We start from the raw sequence: 14,311 nt of genomic DNA, 5'->3' as shown, positions 1-14,311 counted from the left end.
GGGGTGGAGGGCCAGCTGGTGGGGCGAGGCCAGGTCTCCCCGAATCTCCATGTCCTGCAGGCGCCCCCATTGCCCTTCCCTTGCAGATTGCTGGCGTTGAGCACGTGGTCTTCGTGCAGAGAAACGTGTTGAACTGGAGGGAGAGGACCCTGCTCATCGAAGCCCACAACGAGACCTTCGCCAGCCGAGTCGTGGTCAATGAGAACTGCAGCTACACAGTGAGCCTGTGTCCCGCCCCTCCCCCTTGCACCAGCTCAGCTCGCCCCCTCCTCTGCCCAGGGGCCTTGTCCTTTACAAGACTCAGGACACCAGGTTTCCATCTGCAATTCAGATGCACAGCTGATACTTTGTTGTTTGTTTAAGTAGTGGCAAGTATTGCTTGGGACACTTAACAAAATATTATTCATTGTTTATCTGAAATTCAAATGTGGCATCCTGTATTTTGCTGGAGAAACCTGGCAACCTGCCTCCCCCTTCCTCTTTTTTTTTTTTTTTAAAGATTTTATTTATTTAGTTGACAGAGAGAGATATCACAAGTAGGCAGAGAGGCAGGCAGAGAGAGAGGGGGAAGTAGGCTCCCTGCTGAGCAGAGAGCCCAGGACCCCGATATCTTGACCCCAGCCAAGGCAGAGGCTTAACCCACTGATCCACCCAGGTGCCAACCCCCCCTTCCTATTCTCTCTCTCCTTTCCTTCCTCCAAGAAATGCACCCTCATTTACAGTTTCTCCATCTGTTTTTAAGTGGGGTTAATGCACCTACTGCATGGGTTGTGTTGAGGATTAAAGGAAGTAAATTATCCAAACCCCTTAGAAGAGTTCCTGGCACATACCAAGCCCTGTAGGTGTATTATCTTGTAATATAATTAAGGGTCATTCATATTATTCTTCAGTACACACTGACTGGGTGCCTACTACACGCCAGGGCACCTGGTGGTGGACTAGTCCGCTTGACCGTTGGGCTCACGAAAACTCCCATTCCAGTGGGAGACGGACAAGGGAAAAAAGTCAACATATACTTACAACGTTGTCACAAGTGCTAAGAAGGGATCCAGCAGGCAGGATGAGGGAAGGGAAGGGGAGAGCCACTCTCTTAAGTACCAGTGTCCCTTGGGCCTCTCTGAGGAGGAAGCTGAGAGCTGACAGATGAGAGAGCTGGGAACAGAATTCTGGGGCAGGAACAGCATATGCGAAGAGTCGGAGTGGATCAGTAAAGTCTGGGGATGGGGGCTGCAAGAGCAGGGTCCAGAGGGTGGAGGGAGGGAGGAGTCTGGAGGCATTTGCTGGGATGCAGCCCAGCTCTGCCACTTTCTTGCCGAGTGATGTTGGGCAAGTTGGTTCCCCTCCCTAGGCTGCCCCCGAGGTTTTTGCCAGGGGAACCTGCCTCATCTGGTGCTGGCAGGAACAAATGAGATCTTGTAGGTAAAGCCCCCTTAGCCTGTGCTAGATCCCAAATGGTGGTTTTCATGATGATAAGTCCGACATCGTAACTATAGTGCATTAGAGGTGTTTCGGGGGAGCCTCCTCCATGGAAGGGCATTGCCTTGTTCATCAGTCTGGTCCCCAGCACTTTGCGTGGTGCCTTGTAGACAGCAGGTATCCAGTAAATGCCCATTGCTTTTTCCTTCCACATTTTCAACTCCTCTTGGGGCCCCTGGAAACTGGGCCCAGGATGTTCAGATGCTTACCTGTAAGAAAGTGTGGGTGGCAGTTTTTTTGTGAATCGTTTTTAGTGCACTCTTTCTCAGAGTGAGTTCGGCCCACAGCTGAATCAGCATCACCAAGGCTGCTTGGGAAATGCAGGTTTCCAGGCCCCGCCCTGGACCCATTCAGCCCAGACAGCTGCATGTTTAGCAGACTCCCCGCTCATGTTTCTGCCCACGGAGTTCTGAGAAGTACTAAGCCTGGGCCTGCGCAGTCACTGTGTCAACAAAGTTTGCATATATATATATTTTTTTAATAATACACATATATATATAACACATACTTTAAAATATGTACCTAAAATATATACTAATTATGTTTAACTTGCTTATATATAATTAAATATTAAATATATTACTCATTTAAAGATATCATTCTGTAACAGTTTTTAAGGGAGAGGCATGCACATACCAGACCCACTTTCTCCCGTCCCCTCATGAGAAGGCTCTTTGTTCTTTAACACTTTGCATTGTTCTCTGAGCGAGGCTGCTGCCCCTCCCCCTGCCCTAGGCGCTCCCCCCCCTCCCCCGCCCCAGGTGCTGTCTGCTATATGCTCTGGCTGGGCTCACAACGCCAAGGTGGGGGGGCGTGGTATCCCCACACTGGGACCTTATCATCACCCCTGCCTGGCTTTCAGGTCCACCCTGAGAATGAAGAGTGGACTTGCTTTGAGCAGTCGGCCTCGCTTGACATCCGGTCCTTCTTTGGCTTCGAAAGTGCCTTGGAGAAGATCGCCATGAAGCAGTACACAGCCAACGTCAAGAGGGTAAGAGGCGGGCTCCTGGGTCAGTCACAAGGAGGAAGGTACACAGACCTCAGAGCCAGCCATCCTGATTCAAAACCCGCTCTGCCACCTGACAACCCAAGTGACATCGGGCAAGATGGATCCTTAACTTTCCTTGGCCTCAGTCTTCTCATCCATAGAATGGGTATCCTAATAATGCCAATAATACACAAGATAATGAGTGGAAACCACCCGGCCGGGAATGGAGGCACCATAATCATTATCCTGAAGCTCCCTGATGTTTGGGGCTTGTGCAGTGAACTCTGCACAGAGGAAGGGCTTTCTCTGGTACTTTGCCCCACTTAAAATGGTTGCTGCGTAAAGATCTCAGACCCGTCCCTGAGGAGACGGGTAATGAAACAGATGAAATTCATTTTAACAGTATATTTTATCCAATGTGTTATCCAGAGAAAACTTATTAATGAACTCTCTTATTTTTTTTGTTCCACACTAACTCTTGGATTTCCAGTTTGTATTTGACACTCATGGCACATCTCTATTTGGACCAGCCACATTGCAACTGCTCAATAGCCGCACGTCAGGGTCGGGATGGCAGCCAGGTGGGGGTGACACCCAGGCTGACGGGCTCACCTGCCCTGGTGCTCATGTGCCTCTGATCTCTCTGGCTTCCAGGGGAAGGAGGTGATTGAGCATTACTTGAACGAGCTCATCTCCCAGGGCACCTCTCACATTCCCCGCTGGACGCCTGCCCCCGTCCGAGAGGAGGACGCCCGCTCTCAGGCTGGCCCGAGGGATGCTGGCTCCCTGGAGGCTGACAGGCCCGGCAGCACCCCAGGCCCTGCTCCTGAGACGGTTCTTACCGAGGGTAGGTCCCTGCGGCCGATGCCAGCTGGCCAGGTCTCTGCCTTTGGCCACCCCCTCCCCCCCCCCGCCAGCCACCCAGTCCCCGGAAACCTGCTTAGGGTTTGCTCACTCCGTGGGAGGAGAACTGCTGCGGGTCCCCTTGGGAACGGGTCTGGGACCTGGTATGAGTCAGCTTCCTCCCTTTCCCGAAGCGTCACCCTCTCTCTTCCTTCTGGCCCAAGAGCCAGAACTGGTTTATTTCTAAATCAGGAATTGACCCGATCTGGTGCCTCAGGGCTGCCCTTTTCTCCTTTTGTTGTTGTTGTTGTTGTTTTTGACTATTTTTAATTATATGAGTAATGCATGACGATGGTAGGGAAAAAACCTCAAATTTCTTGGAAGATGTAAATTAGGCAGTAAGACTCCTTTCTTCTCCCTCGAGGCCATAATAGTTTTGTGCTCGTAATTCCTGAAACTATCTAGGCATTTATACGTACATAATATGTACACACACACGCATACACAGGCAAGCAGACATGTATAACTTACACGTTGAATGAGTGAGAGCATGTTATACATTCTACTGGATGTTTTGCTTATTTTCTTTTTTTTTTTTTTTTAAGATTTTATTTATTTATTTGACAGATCACAAGTAGGCAGAGAGGCAGGCAGAGAGAGAGGAGGAAGCAGGCTCCCTGCTGAGCAGAGAGCCCAATGCGGGGCTCGATCCCAGGACCCTAGGATCATGACCTGAGCTGAAGGCAGAGGCTTAACCCACTGAGCCACCCAGGCGCCCCTGTTTTGCTTATTTTCAATTCCTGATGTTGCTTGAACAGTTTTCTGGATCATTGTTTCTGTCTCAGCACCTTGCAGTATTTTATGGTGTAGTTGGACCCTACCATAACTTAACGTATTAATAAACACATATTGATTATTGATTATTTTTAGTTAATTTAGCTTATCTTCTATTAATGGATATTTAGGTTTCTGGTTTTTAATTTTTTCCCACTTAAAAATATAAATAATATATCTTTCTACTTAAGGTTCTTTTTATATTTATATGAGCATATAGGTAGCATACATCTTTTTTTTTAATTTCCAGAGAGAAAGTGAGAGAGAGAGAATGAGAGCACAAGCAGGGGGAGCAGCAGACAGAGGGAGAAGCAGGCTCCCTGCTGAGTAGGGAACCCAGTGCGGGACCCGATTCCAGGATGCTGGCATCATGACCTGAGCCGAAGGCAGATGCTTAACCGACTGAGCCCCCCAGGCATCCTGTAGCATAAAATTTTTTAAGTTGAATTGTTGGGTCAAAGGTTATATGCAGACAAAATTTTGGCTGATTTACCAATTAGGCCTACAAAGACATTGTACTAATCAATGTTCCCCCCAAAAGGACGTAGCTGTGTCTATTCCTGACCTTACTCCAGTTCCCCACGAGACTGTGCCTGGGTGGCTCTGTTGGTTAAGCATCTGCCTTCCACTCGGGTCATGATCCCGGGGTCCTGGGTTCGAGACCTAAGCTGGGCTCCCTGCTCAGTGAGGGAGTCTGCTTCTGCCTCTCCCTCTGCCTCTCCACCCCTCCCCACTCGTGTACTCTCTCTCTAATAAATAAATAAAATCTTTAAAAAATATGAACTGAAAGCAAACAGTGACCACTGGTAGACGAGTGGGGCCAAATATTTTCTTGTTCTTAGTGACTCCGTATTGCTTTTTTGTGAATCTCTGTTCTTGTACTTTTTTATTTTCCTATTTGTCCATTGATTTCTTACTACTTTGTAAGAGCTCTTTGTACTGAAGGCAGTTAGCCCTTTGTCATATTTTAAACTTTTGTTGACATGGGAAATGTTCACAATATAATGTTAAAATTTAAAAAAAAACCCTAGGACCCAAAACTACACATACTCCATGAATTCAGTTCTAACCATATCCATCTGTGCTCACGAAGATTCGGTCTTTCCTTGGGGGCCACTGAAGTGCAGGGCTTGGCTTTCTTTGACATATGCCATGTAACTAATAATACATCTGGGGCAGTGTTTAGGGAGAACAAAATTCATTCACTCAACAAACATTTACTCTGTACCAATTGTATATGCACTAGCTGGCTGCTGGGGTACGTGCGCTTCTAAAATATTTAAAAAATTAAAACTTCTGCCCCTTCTTGTGCACATTGTCTGGTGGTCATGCCCTGTGCCCTCCTCATTTTGCACCAGGCTTTTCCTCCCTTGTCCGTCTGTGCTGTGCAGCAGCAGGGCCGGTGTTCAGGATGGCTGGCGAGAGGCAGAGTCAAGCCCCTTCCACCCGGCCCTGAATCACTGGGCCTTTGTGCTCAGGAGAAAGGGGCCTTCACAGCTGCCTGGAGGCCGGAAGGATGCTGGTATCTCCTGCCTCCCTTGTGCTTTCTCCCTCATCCTCTCCAAGCCCCTTTCTCATCTCCAGCCTCTCTGAGGCTCCCCCACCCCACCCCACCAGCATCTCTCCTGCTTCTGTTTCCCCAGATGCCTTTTGACCTCCAGCCTGGACTGTTTTTCTTTTAGAGGGAACCATTGGGTCCTGCTGCTGGTTGTGCACACATCCCACTTGTTTTCTTATTGCGCACACAGAGGACGGGCTGTGCCCGTGGGGGCTGATCTTGTGGACCGCCTACCTGCTGCTGAGATGCTCGCATTTTAATGTCCGTGCCAGCATCTGCCGCCCCAGCAGTTAGGAGTGGGCACTGGGACCTCAGGTTGGAGCCCAGCCTCTAAATGCCTGAACATGCTGACCCCAAACAGCCCAATCACGCAACTGGACAGGACTGAACACTGTGCAACTCCCAGGCTGTATTTTGGGGTCAGGGCTCTGTCTACAAAAAGCCTCAAACCCACAAGGGGGCCGGGAGGTGGGAAGGCAAAAGGAACTGTATCTACCGACCATCTCTTTTACGATGGGGCACTGCATGCGTTTGTTGCTACTTAACCTCTCCTGACCTCAGTTTTGTCTTCTGTGAAGTGGGGACGGTAGTGCCCCTACCTCACAGGGGTGCTGGGGCTCCCTGAGATGATGCATGTCTAGAAACAACGAGCACATGTTGTTAATAATCTTCAGAGGGAGAGACAGCTCCAGGGGGTGGGAATTACCTGGATTTCCAAGGGTCAGAGGACACATCACCTGCCACAGTGAGATCCAGGCTGGCCTCACCATGAGTTTTCATAACCATCTTGGAAATGGGTTGGCAAGACCATAGGATGTGGAGCCCCCGTGGCTGTTCTTCGGTGAAAGGGCCACTGTACCCGACGCTTCTGATCCGAGGTGGCCAGTGAGACGAGGGTTCCAGAAAGGGTAGACAATGTGGAGAAGTTTGCCCTCTGGTCCCGAACTCCCCCATCCTCTCCCACAGGGGACAAGCTGGATGCAGACTACATTCAAAGGTACCTGGGCCATCTCACGCCCGTGCAGGAGAGCTGCCTGATCCAGCTTCGGCACTGGCTGCAGGAGACCCACAAAGGCAAGGTGGGTGCAGAGCTGGGGTCTATCAGAGCACGTTCAATGACAGCTACTCACTTCGGGCCCTGGTGGCAGAAGGGTCGGGTGAACAGGCTGACGTCATTAGCAATCCTGGAAACTTCTATTTTACCTTCCTTTTTTTTTTTTCTAATTTAAATTCAACTGAATCAACATATGCTGTATTATTAGTTTCAGAGGTAGAATTCAGTGATTCATCAGTTGCATATGACACCCACTGCTCATTATTTCAGGCCCCCTCCTTAAATGCCCATCCCCCAGTTATCCCTTTCCCCCCACCTACCTCCCCTATTTTGCCTCCTTTTTATTATGTATCGTCTCATCTGTGTATAACGCATATGCTGTGCGTACCGCTGATCACCGGCTTTCTTGTCCTCTGCACTGTTGACATTTGAGGCTGGACAGTTCTTTATGGGCTGGACAGTTCTTTACGGGGGATGTCTTGTGCACTGCCGGGTGCTGGCATCACCGGAAGATAACAGGAGTTCTTCTCCCCCAGCTGCGACCCCAGACTCTAAGCCCTATCCAGTGAATGTCCATCATGCTTGTAGGTCCTAAGCATGGACTTGACCTTCAGCTCTGCTGAATAAGAACGTCCAGCTTGCCCTTCCTTCCTATCCCCTCCCCAGGCTGGATGGGGCAGACGAGGGAGACCGAAGGGCAGACAAGGGAGTTACTTTCTTTCTTTTTTTTTTTTTTAATATTTTTATTTATTTATTTGACAGACAGAGATCACGCATAGGCAGAGAGGCAGGCAGAGAGAAATGGGGGAGAAGCAGGGTCCCCGCTGAGCAGAGAGCCCTATGTGGGACTCGATCCCAGGACCCTGGGACCATGACCCGAGCCAAAGGCAGAGGCTTTAACTCACTGAGCCACCCAGGCGCCCCAAGGGAGTTACTTTCATGTGGGGCCGTGCTTTAACCTATCTGCCCGTTTTCTCATCTGTAAAGGGGGATAATGCTGGCCGATGCCATCTGGACTGAATTACAGGGGACGAGGCATGTTAAGTGCCCAGAGTTGTGTCTGGCTCAGGATGAACACTCAAGCAAAGGGAGCTTTCACTGGGGCTGGCTTTCCCTTGCCTGTTGATATTTGCCCAAGGAAAGGAAGGAGAGCTGGCAGGGTCTCCGCTTGTCCCCTCGGCCTCTCAGTTAGACTCTGGGTTCTGTGTGATAGGAATGCACCTTGAGTCAAGGCAAACAATAAGGAGAGGAGTGTTTATTGGCCCATAGGACTGTTGAGCGGGCTGTATTGATTTTCTAGGGCTGCTGAAAGAAAATGCCACAAACGGAGGGGATCGAAACAACAGAAACGTATTTTCACAGTTCTGGAGGCCAGTAGTCTGAAACCCAGGCGCGGGCAGGGCTGGTTCCTTCTGAAGGCTCCTCGGGAGGGTCTGGGCCGTGCCTCCTCCCCTCCTGGCTTCTGGCCGCTGCTGCTGGTCCTCGGCTTGCAGACGCAGCGCTGCAGTCTCTGCCTCCATCATCGTCCTGTGGCCTTCCTCCCCCGTGTGTCCTGTGTCTGTGTCCCAACTCCCCTCCTGGAGTGGGGCCAACCTATGCCAGTGCGACCTCATTTTAGCTAATTATATCAGTATAGACTCGTTCCCAAATAACGTCCCATTCCGAGGTTTTGGGTGGATATGAATTTTGAAGGGACATCACTCAGCCTCGCCCAGGGGGCCATGCAGCCTGTCTCAGGGATGTCCCGAACCAGGGCTCACATGCCATCGGGACCCCTGAGCTCTTGTATTTGTTTGCTTCTGTTTCATCCCCGTCAGACTTACTTCCCCGTTGAGCTTGGAGCTGTGGCTGCCCGTGGCTTGTAGACTCACCTTTGGCCACTGCAGAGAGAGGGGTTCACGACCCATTCTTCTGATTTAAGTTGTCTACGTGCCCTGATTGGGCTATGCCACCCCTGAGGCCCCGGGAGAGGTGTGCTGATTGGCAACCCCAGCTAAAACCAGGATTGGTGCTGGGGAGTGGGGAAGTAAAGCAGCTGCCCGAAAGGAAAGAGGTATATGGGGAGGGAGGAAAGTCAGGCAGCCGAAACGCGCAGATTTCCCCTACAGCTCACCCCTAGAATGCGTCATGGTTAAGTGTGTGGTCCTCTTCCCAGCTACGTATTTTGCAGAGAACACAGGAGACGCGCTCTCCATAATTTTGCCCATGGGTTAGGGAATACCGTTCTATGGACTTTCTCCTTCTCTCAGATTCCCAAAGATGAGCATATCCTCCGGTTCCTGCGGGCCCGTGACTTCCACCTGGACAAGGCCAGAGAGATGCTGTGCCAGTCCTTGAGCTGGAGAAAGCAGCACCAGGTGGATCTCCTCCTCCAGACGTGGCAACCGCCTGCCCTCCTGGAGGAATTCTACGCAGGGGGCTGGCACTACCAGGACATAGGTGCGTCCCTTTACCTCCATAATGCAGAACGTACACTTCGGTCGCTGCCAAAGTTGATTTGAAGGTCGCGTTTCAGGTTGGCCTCTTATTATTTTTCCTTTTGACTCTTCTGGGTATCCAGAGATGCCCTTGGCGTTCACCCAGCCGTGAGGAAAGTAGGGCCGGACATTTTGGGCTCAAAGCACTATTTCTCAGGCAGGGGCAGCCTTGGCCCACCCTTGCTTTTTTTTTTTTTTTTTAAAGATTTTATTTATTTATTTGACAGACAGGGATCACAAGTAGGCAGAGAGGCAGGCAGAGAGGAGAGGAGGAAGCAGTCTTCCCGCTGAGCAGAGAGCCCGATGTGGGGCTCGATCCTAGGACCCTGGGATCATGACCTGAGCCGAAGGCAGAGGCTTTAACCCACTGAGCCTCCCAGGTGCCCCGCCCCTTGCTTTTGATCTTTGGGACCCCACACATGATGGCTGCATGAGTTTGCATGAGTGCCCGGGGCCTGCTGAAGCAAATTACCCCACGCTGGGTGGCTTAAGGCCATAGAGATGTATCTTCTCATAGTTCTGGAAGCAGAAGCTCAAACTCAAGGTGTGAGCAGGGCCATGCTCCCTGCAATGTCTCTAGGGGAGAGTCTCTCCCTGCCTCCTCCAGCTCCGGGGGCTCCTAACGCTCCTTGGCTTATGGTCATGTCACCCCAGTCTCCGCCTGTCTTCACATGGCTACCCTCTGGCTGTCTCTCTGTGTCCTCTCCTTCTCTTATAAAGATCCCAGGTCATTGGATTTAGGGGCCACACTGATCTAGCAGGATTTCCTCTGGAGGTCCTTCACTAATTTCATCCGCAGTCTATTTCCAAATAAGGTCACATTCAGAGGTTCTGGGTGCCCGTGAATTTTGGGGGGACACTGTTCAACCCACTACAAATGACCTCCCTCAGTTTCTCACCAAGCTGCCCTTGATGCCAGTGCCCATTATTCTTTCCAATGCCCTTTAAGTAAAAATTCAATGTATCGATTTGGGTGAGTGCTTGATTCTCCTGGAGAACCGGTTGGAGCACTTTATTTTAATACACAGTCATTCCTTATTATTCATGGACTCCATATTGGTGAATTTGCCTACTCACCCAAATTTATTTGTAACCCCCAAATCAATACTCGGGGTGCTTCTGTGGTCAATTAGGACCATGCACAGAGTGGCAAAAAATCAGCTGTCTGACCTGAGTGTCCCCAGGATGTCCTTCCACCTTTTTGTCTCAGCTCTCATACTGTCCACTTCGTACTACCCCTTTTTTTTTCTTTTGGCAATTTTGTGCCTTGTGTGTGTGTGTGTGATTTTTGCTGTTTAAAGGCAAAGTGCGAAAGTGCTGGCCAGTGTTCCCGAGCACAAGAAGGCTGTGATATGCCTCACAGAGAAAATGTGTGTGTTAGGTAAGCTGCTGCTTCTTCTTTTTTTTTTTAATTTTTTTTTAAAAGATTTTATTTATTTATTTGACAGACAGAGATCAGTAGTCAGAGAGGCAGGCAGAGAGAGAGGAAGGGAAGCAGGCTCCCCGCTGAGCAGAGAGCCTGATTCGGGGCTTGATCCCAGGACCTTGGGATCATGACCTGAGCCGAAGGCAGAGGCTTTAACCCACTGAGCCACCCAGGCGCCCCTAGAAAAGCTTCTTAAGGCTTGAGTGTTGTGCCGCTGGCCGTGAGCTCACAATGGGGATGAATCAACAATTTATACCCAATAAGGTGTCCTTAATGAGCACGGCCTCTGAGGCTAGAGCTCCGGAATTCAATAAATTCAGGACAAGGTTATGTATCGATCAGTCAACAAAAATGTAATGTCTCAAGGCTCGCAGGGACCTTACCCCATATTATTCCTCAAAGCGATGCTTCATTGTTCCCTAACTCGGTGTTCAAGGTGACTTTAGGAAAGAAACATCACGACCACGAATAACAAGAATCGACTGTAATCGCACACACTTCCTTATTTTTCCTGTTCGCTTTGGTTGGCAGAAAGCTGAGAGCCAATATGATCCCCTCTCTCCGTATTCCTTCCTAACACAGTTCATCTCTTCTTTTTTAAAAAGCTGTAAAGTAAATGGTTAATTTTAGGAGAGGTTTGCAGAAACGTTGCTGAGGTCGTACAGAAAGGTGTCCCGTGCCCCTCACCCGGTTTCCTGTGTGATGCAAATCTTTTTGACCCTTGGACACTTTGCCTCTCTGGCCATAACTGGTGTCCGCCCCTCTTGGGAGCAGGCATTTTTGAATAAACGGACAGGAGGGGCCAGGCTGAGCCACAGCCTGGCATCGCCTCCTCCAAGGAGAAGTTTGGGCCTTGCCCTCTCCCTACCAGCCCTGAAATAATGTCCCTTCTCTTTGCTCGGCCTCCCTCGCCTACAAAGACGGCCGCCCCCTCTACATCCTGCGCCTGGGCCACATGGACACCAAAGGCTTGATGAAGGCCGTGGGAGAGGAGACGCTGCTGAAACATGTGAGTCGGGGTCCCCACTTCCTGGATCCCAGGGCTGCCCATGGGCGGAGCAGCCACCGGAACGTTTGCCAGCCCGTTCTCTACTTTCCAGGTTCTTTCTGTCAATGAGGAAGGACAGAAGAGATGTGAAGGGAACACAAAGCAGTTTGGCCGTCCCATCAGGCAAGAACCCCAGCCAGGAGCCAGTTCCCCCGAAATAGTAAAAACAGCCAAGGTTCATGGGGCATAGACGCTGGGCCAGGAAGCATGCTAGGTATTTCACAGAAATGTCCTCTCTTCATTCTCACAACGATCCTGTGAGGCAGGGACTGTTACTGTCCCTGCTCTTTGTGGAGGGGGAAACTGAGGCTCAGAGGGGCGATGCTCATCCAAGGTGGTTGTGAAATGGGTAAGTGGCAGAGCCGAGATTGGAACCTGTCCCCATCTGCTTTGGGCTCAAAGACATGATCCCCTGTGCCCCATCACCCCCTGGATCTTGCTTTGTGAGGCCAACTCTGCTCCCCCACCAAGTGCCACCTTGACTCTGTCTTGAAGGCAGGTGGACTCGCAGGTATCACGGCACATCCAGGAACCACCGTCCCTCTCTGACTTCCCCGAACTCAGTTTCCCACCTGAGTACTTACAGTGGCACTGAACCTTTCTGAACAATAGCTTGCGCATCTGTAATGTGGGAATCATATCGCGAGTCCCAGGGTTTCTTTACGCATCATCAAGAACAATGACCGTCGCGGGCGGGGGGGGGGGGTGTAACACTCACTCTTCAGCACTGTTCTCTGAAGTACTTGATTCACGTTCTTCTTACAGCCCGGGGCATGGGGAGGGGCAGGCTGCACCTGCTGTTGTGGCTTTTTATCCTGACATAGCCTGATCTTTGGGAAAATTAAGTTCCTTTGTTGCCTGGAGATTTCCTAAGGGGAGATACATTGGTTGGGGTGAGAAATCGGTCAGTCAGGGTCCTGTTCAGAAGTGGAATTCACCTGAGATGGCTTAGATGACAGGGTGACATGAGGGACTCCTTGCAGTGGTGTGGGCTGGGTGAAGGAAACAAGGGCAGGCTGGAGGGGCTCCCGGGGACTAGCCGCTGTGGTAAAACAGTCATTTCCCTAATGAATTAGTACCAGTGAAATGGAGGCACAGAGAGGTCAAGGAACCTGGCCAAGGCCACACAGCAGGTGGCAGAGCTGGCATCTGAATCCAGGCCATCTGGCTCTGGAGTGTGTGTTCTTAGCAGTCAGCGCCTTTTCAACAATCGGTAGCGGTAACTGGCTTTTATCGAGCGCTGCTATGGCCCGTCCCTGCAGCTTAACACATACTATCTCACTTAATCCTAACAATTGCCGGAGATGGGGACCCTTAGTGTCACTGCCACTGTCTTGATGAGGAAGTTGCCCGTGTCACACAGCTCTCGGGGGCGGAGGTGACACTTGAATTCAGGTGCCTAGCCTCGGAGGCCAGGCACTGAACTTCTCACCGCACGGCCTCCCGAGCTGAGGGTCAGGCTCCACGAGACCGTCCTGCCCCTCTACTCCCAGCCCTGCGTTCCTGAGTGTCTCCGTCCCTTCCTGTCTGCCAGCCCCCGAGACTCCCTGAGGGTGTCAGGAGCCCTGGGAGGTGGCAGAGCAAGCTGGAGTGAGTGGCCCATCTCTGTCGCAGCTCCTGGACCTGCCTCGTGGACCTGGAGGGTCTCAACATGCGTCACCTGTGGCGGCCGGGGGTGAAGGCCCTGCTGCGGATGATTGAGGTGGTGGAGGACAATTACCCCGAGACCCTGGGCCGGCTGCTCATCGTGCGAGCCCCTCGCGTCTTCCCGGTGCTCTGGACGCTGGTGAGAGCAGGCGCCCGGGCCAGGCCCCTGCCTGGTAGAGATGGCCGAGATGGGAGGGGGGGTTCCCTCTGCTTGCTTGTTCTGTGTCATTTCTCCTAAGTCACAGCTTTATTGAGGTAGAACTCATGAACCATAAGGTTCACCCTTTCCAAGTGCTGAATTCGGTGGTTTTTAGTAGATTCAGAGTTGTGCAACCATCCCACTAGAACATTATCAGCACCCCAAAAGGAAGCCCCATAGCCATCAGCAGCCCCACCGCTCCCTGCTCCCCAGCTCCCAGCAGCCATCAGTCTGCTTTGTCTCTATGGATTTGCCTGTTCGAGGTCTGTCCCCTGAGTGGGATCATACAATACGAGGTCTTTTGCATCTGATTACTCTCACTGAGCATGCTGATCCCACATTCATCCATGCTGTAGCTCGGATCAGTCCTTCAGTCCTTTTTTTTTTTTTTTTAAAGATTATTTATTTATTTAATAGACAGAGATCACAAGTAGGCAGAGAGGCAGAGAGAGGAAGGGAAGGAGGCTCCCCGCTGAGCAGAGAGCCAGATGCGGGGCTTGATCCCAGGATCCTGGGATCATGACCTGAGCTGAAGGCAGAGGCTTTAACCCACTGAGCCACCCAGGCGCCCCCCTTCAGTCCTTTTTATGTCTAAATACGACTCCGCCATATGGGTGGACCAGGATTTATGTATCTGTTGTCCTGCTTTGTGGACACTGGAGTCGCACTCAGGATAGTACAGCATCCCCAGGGTTCCTGTGAGTCAGCTCCAAGGAGTGTTGGGATTCTGTGCTGTATGGATTTTATTTTATTTTTAAAAA

At 50.9% G+C, this 14,311-nt stretch overlaps 1 protein-coding gene across 1 annotated transcript in view; it reads left to right on the top strand.

The window, feature by feature from the left end:
- SEC14L5 (SEC14 like lipid binding 5) overlaps positions 1–14,311 on the top strand; it is a gene marked incomplete at its 5' end in the record, with an annotated part of 40,807 nt that overhangs the window by 14,552 nt on the left and 11,944 nt on the right. The window contains 8 exons of the mRNA XM_080830541.1: positions 87–218; positions 2,339–2,467; positions 3,119–3,311; positions 6,666–6,778; positions 9,003–9,192; positions 11,577–11,665; positions 11,757–11,827; positions 13,319–13,490. Of these exons, the coding sequence (XP_080686667.1) occupies positions 87–218; positions 2,339–2,467; positions 3,119–3,311; positions 6,666–6,778; positions 9,003–9,192; positions 11,577–11,665; positions 11,757–11,827; positions 13,319–13,490 (1,089 nt within the window). The remainder of the gene's footprint in view (positions 1–86; positions 219–2,338; positions 2,468–3,118; positions 3,312–6,665; positions 6,779–9,002; positions 9,193–11,576; positions 11,666–11,756; positions 11,828–13,318; positions 13,491–14,311) is intronic.

The sequence above is a fragment of the Martes martes genome (assembly GCF_963455335.1).
Source record: "Martes martes genome assembly, chromosome: 18".
NCBI lineage: Eukaryota > Metazoa > Chordata > Mammalia > Carnivora > Mustelidae > Martes > Martes martes.
The sequence above is the reverse complement of the archived record's forward strand: the minus strand, read 5'-3'. Positions and strand labels throughout refer to the sequence as shown.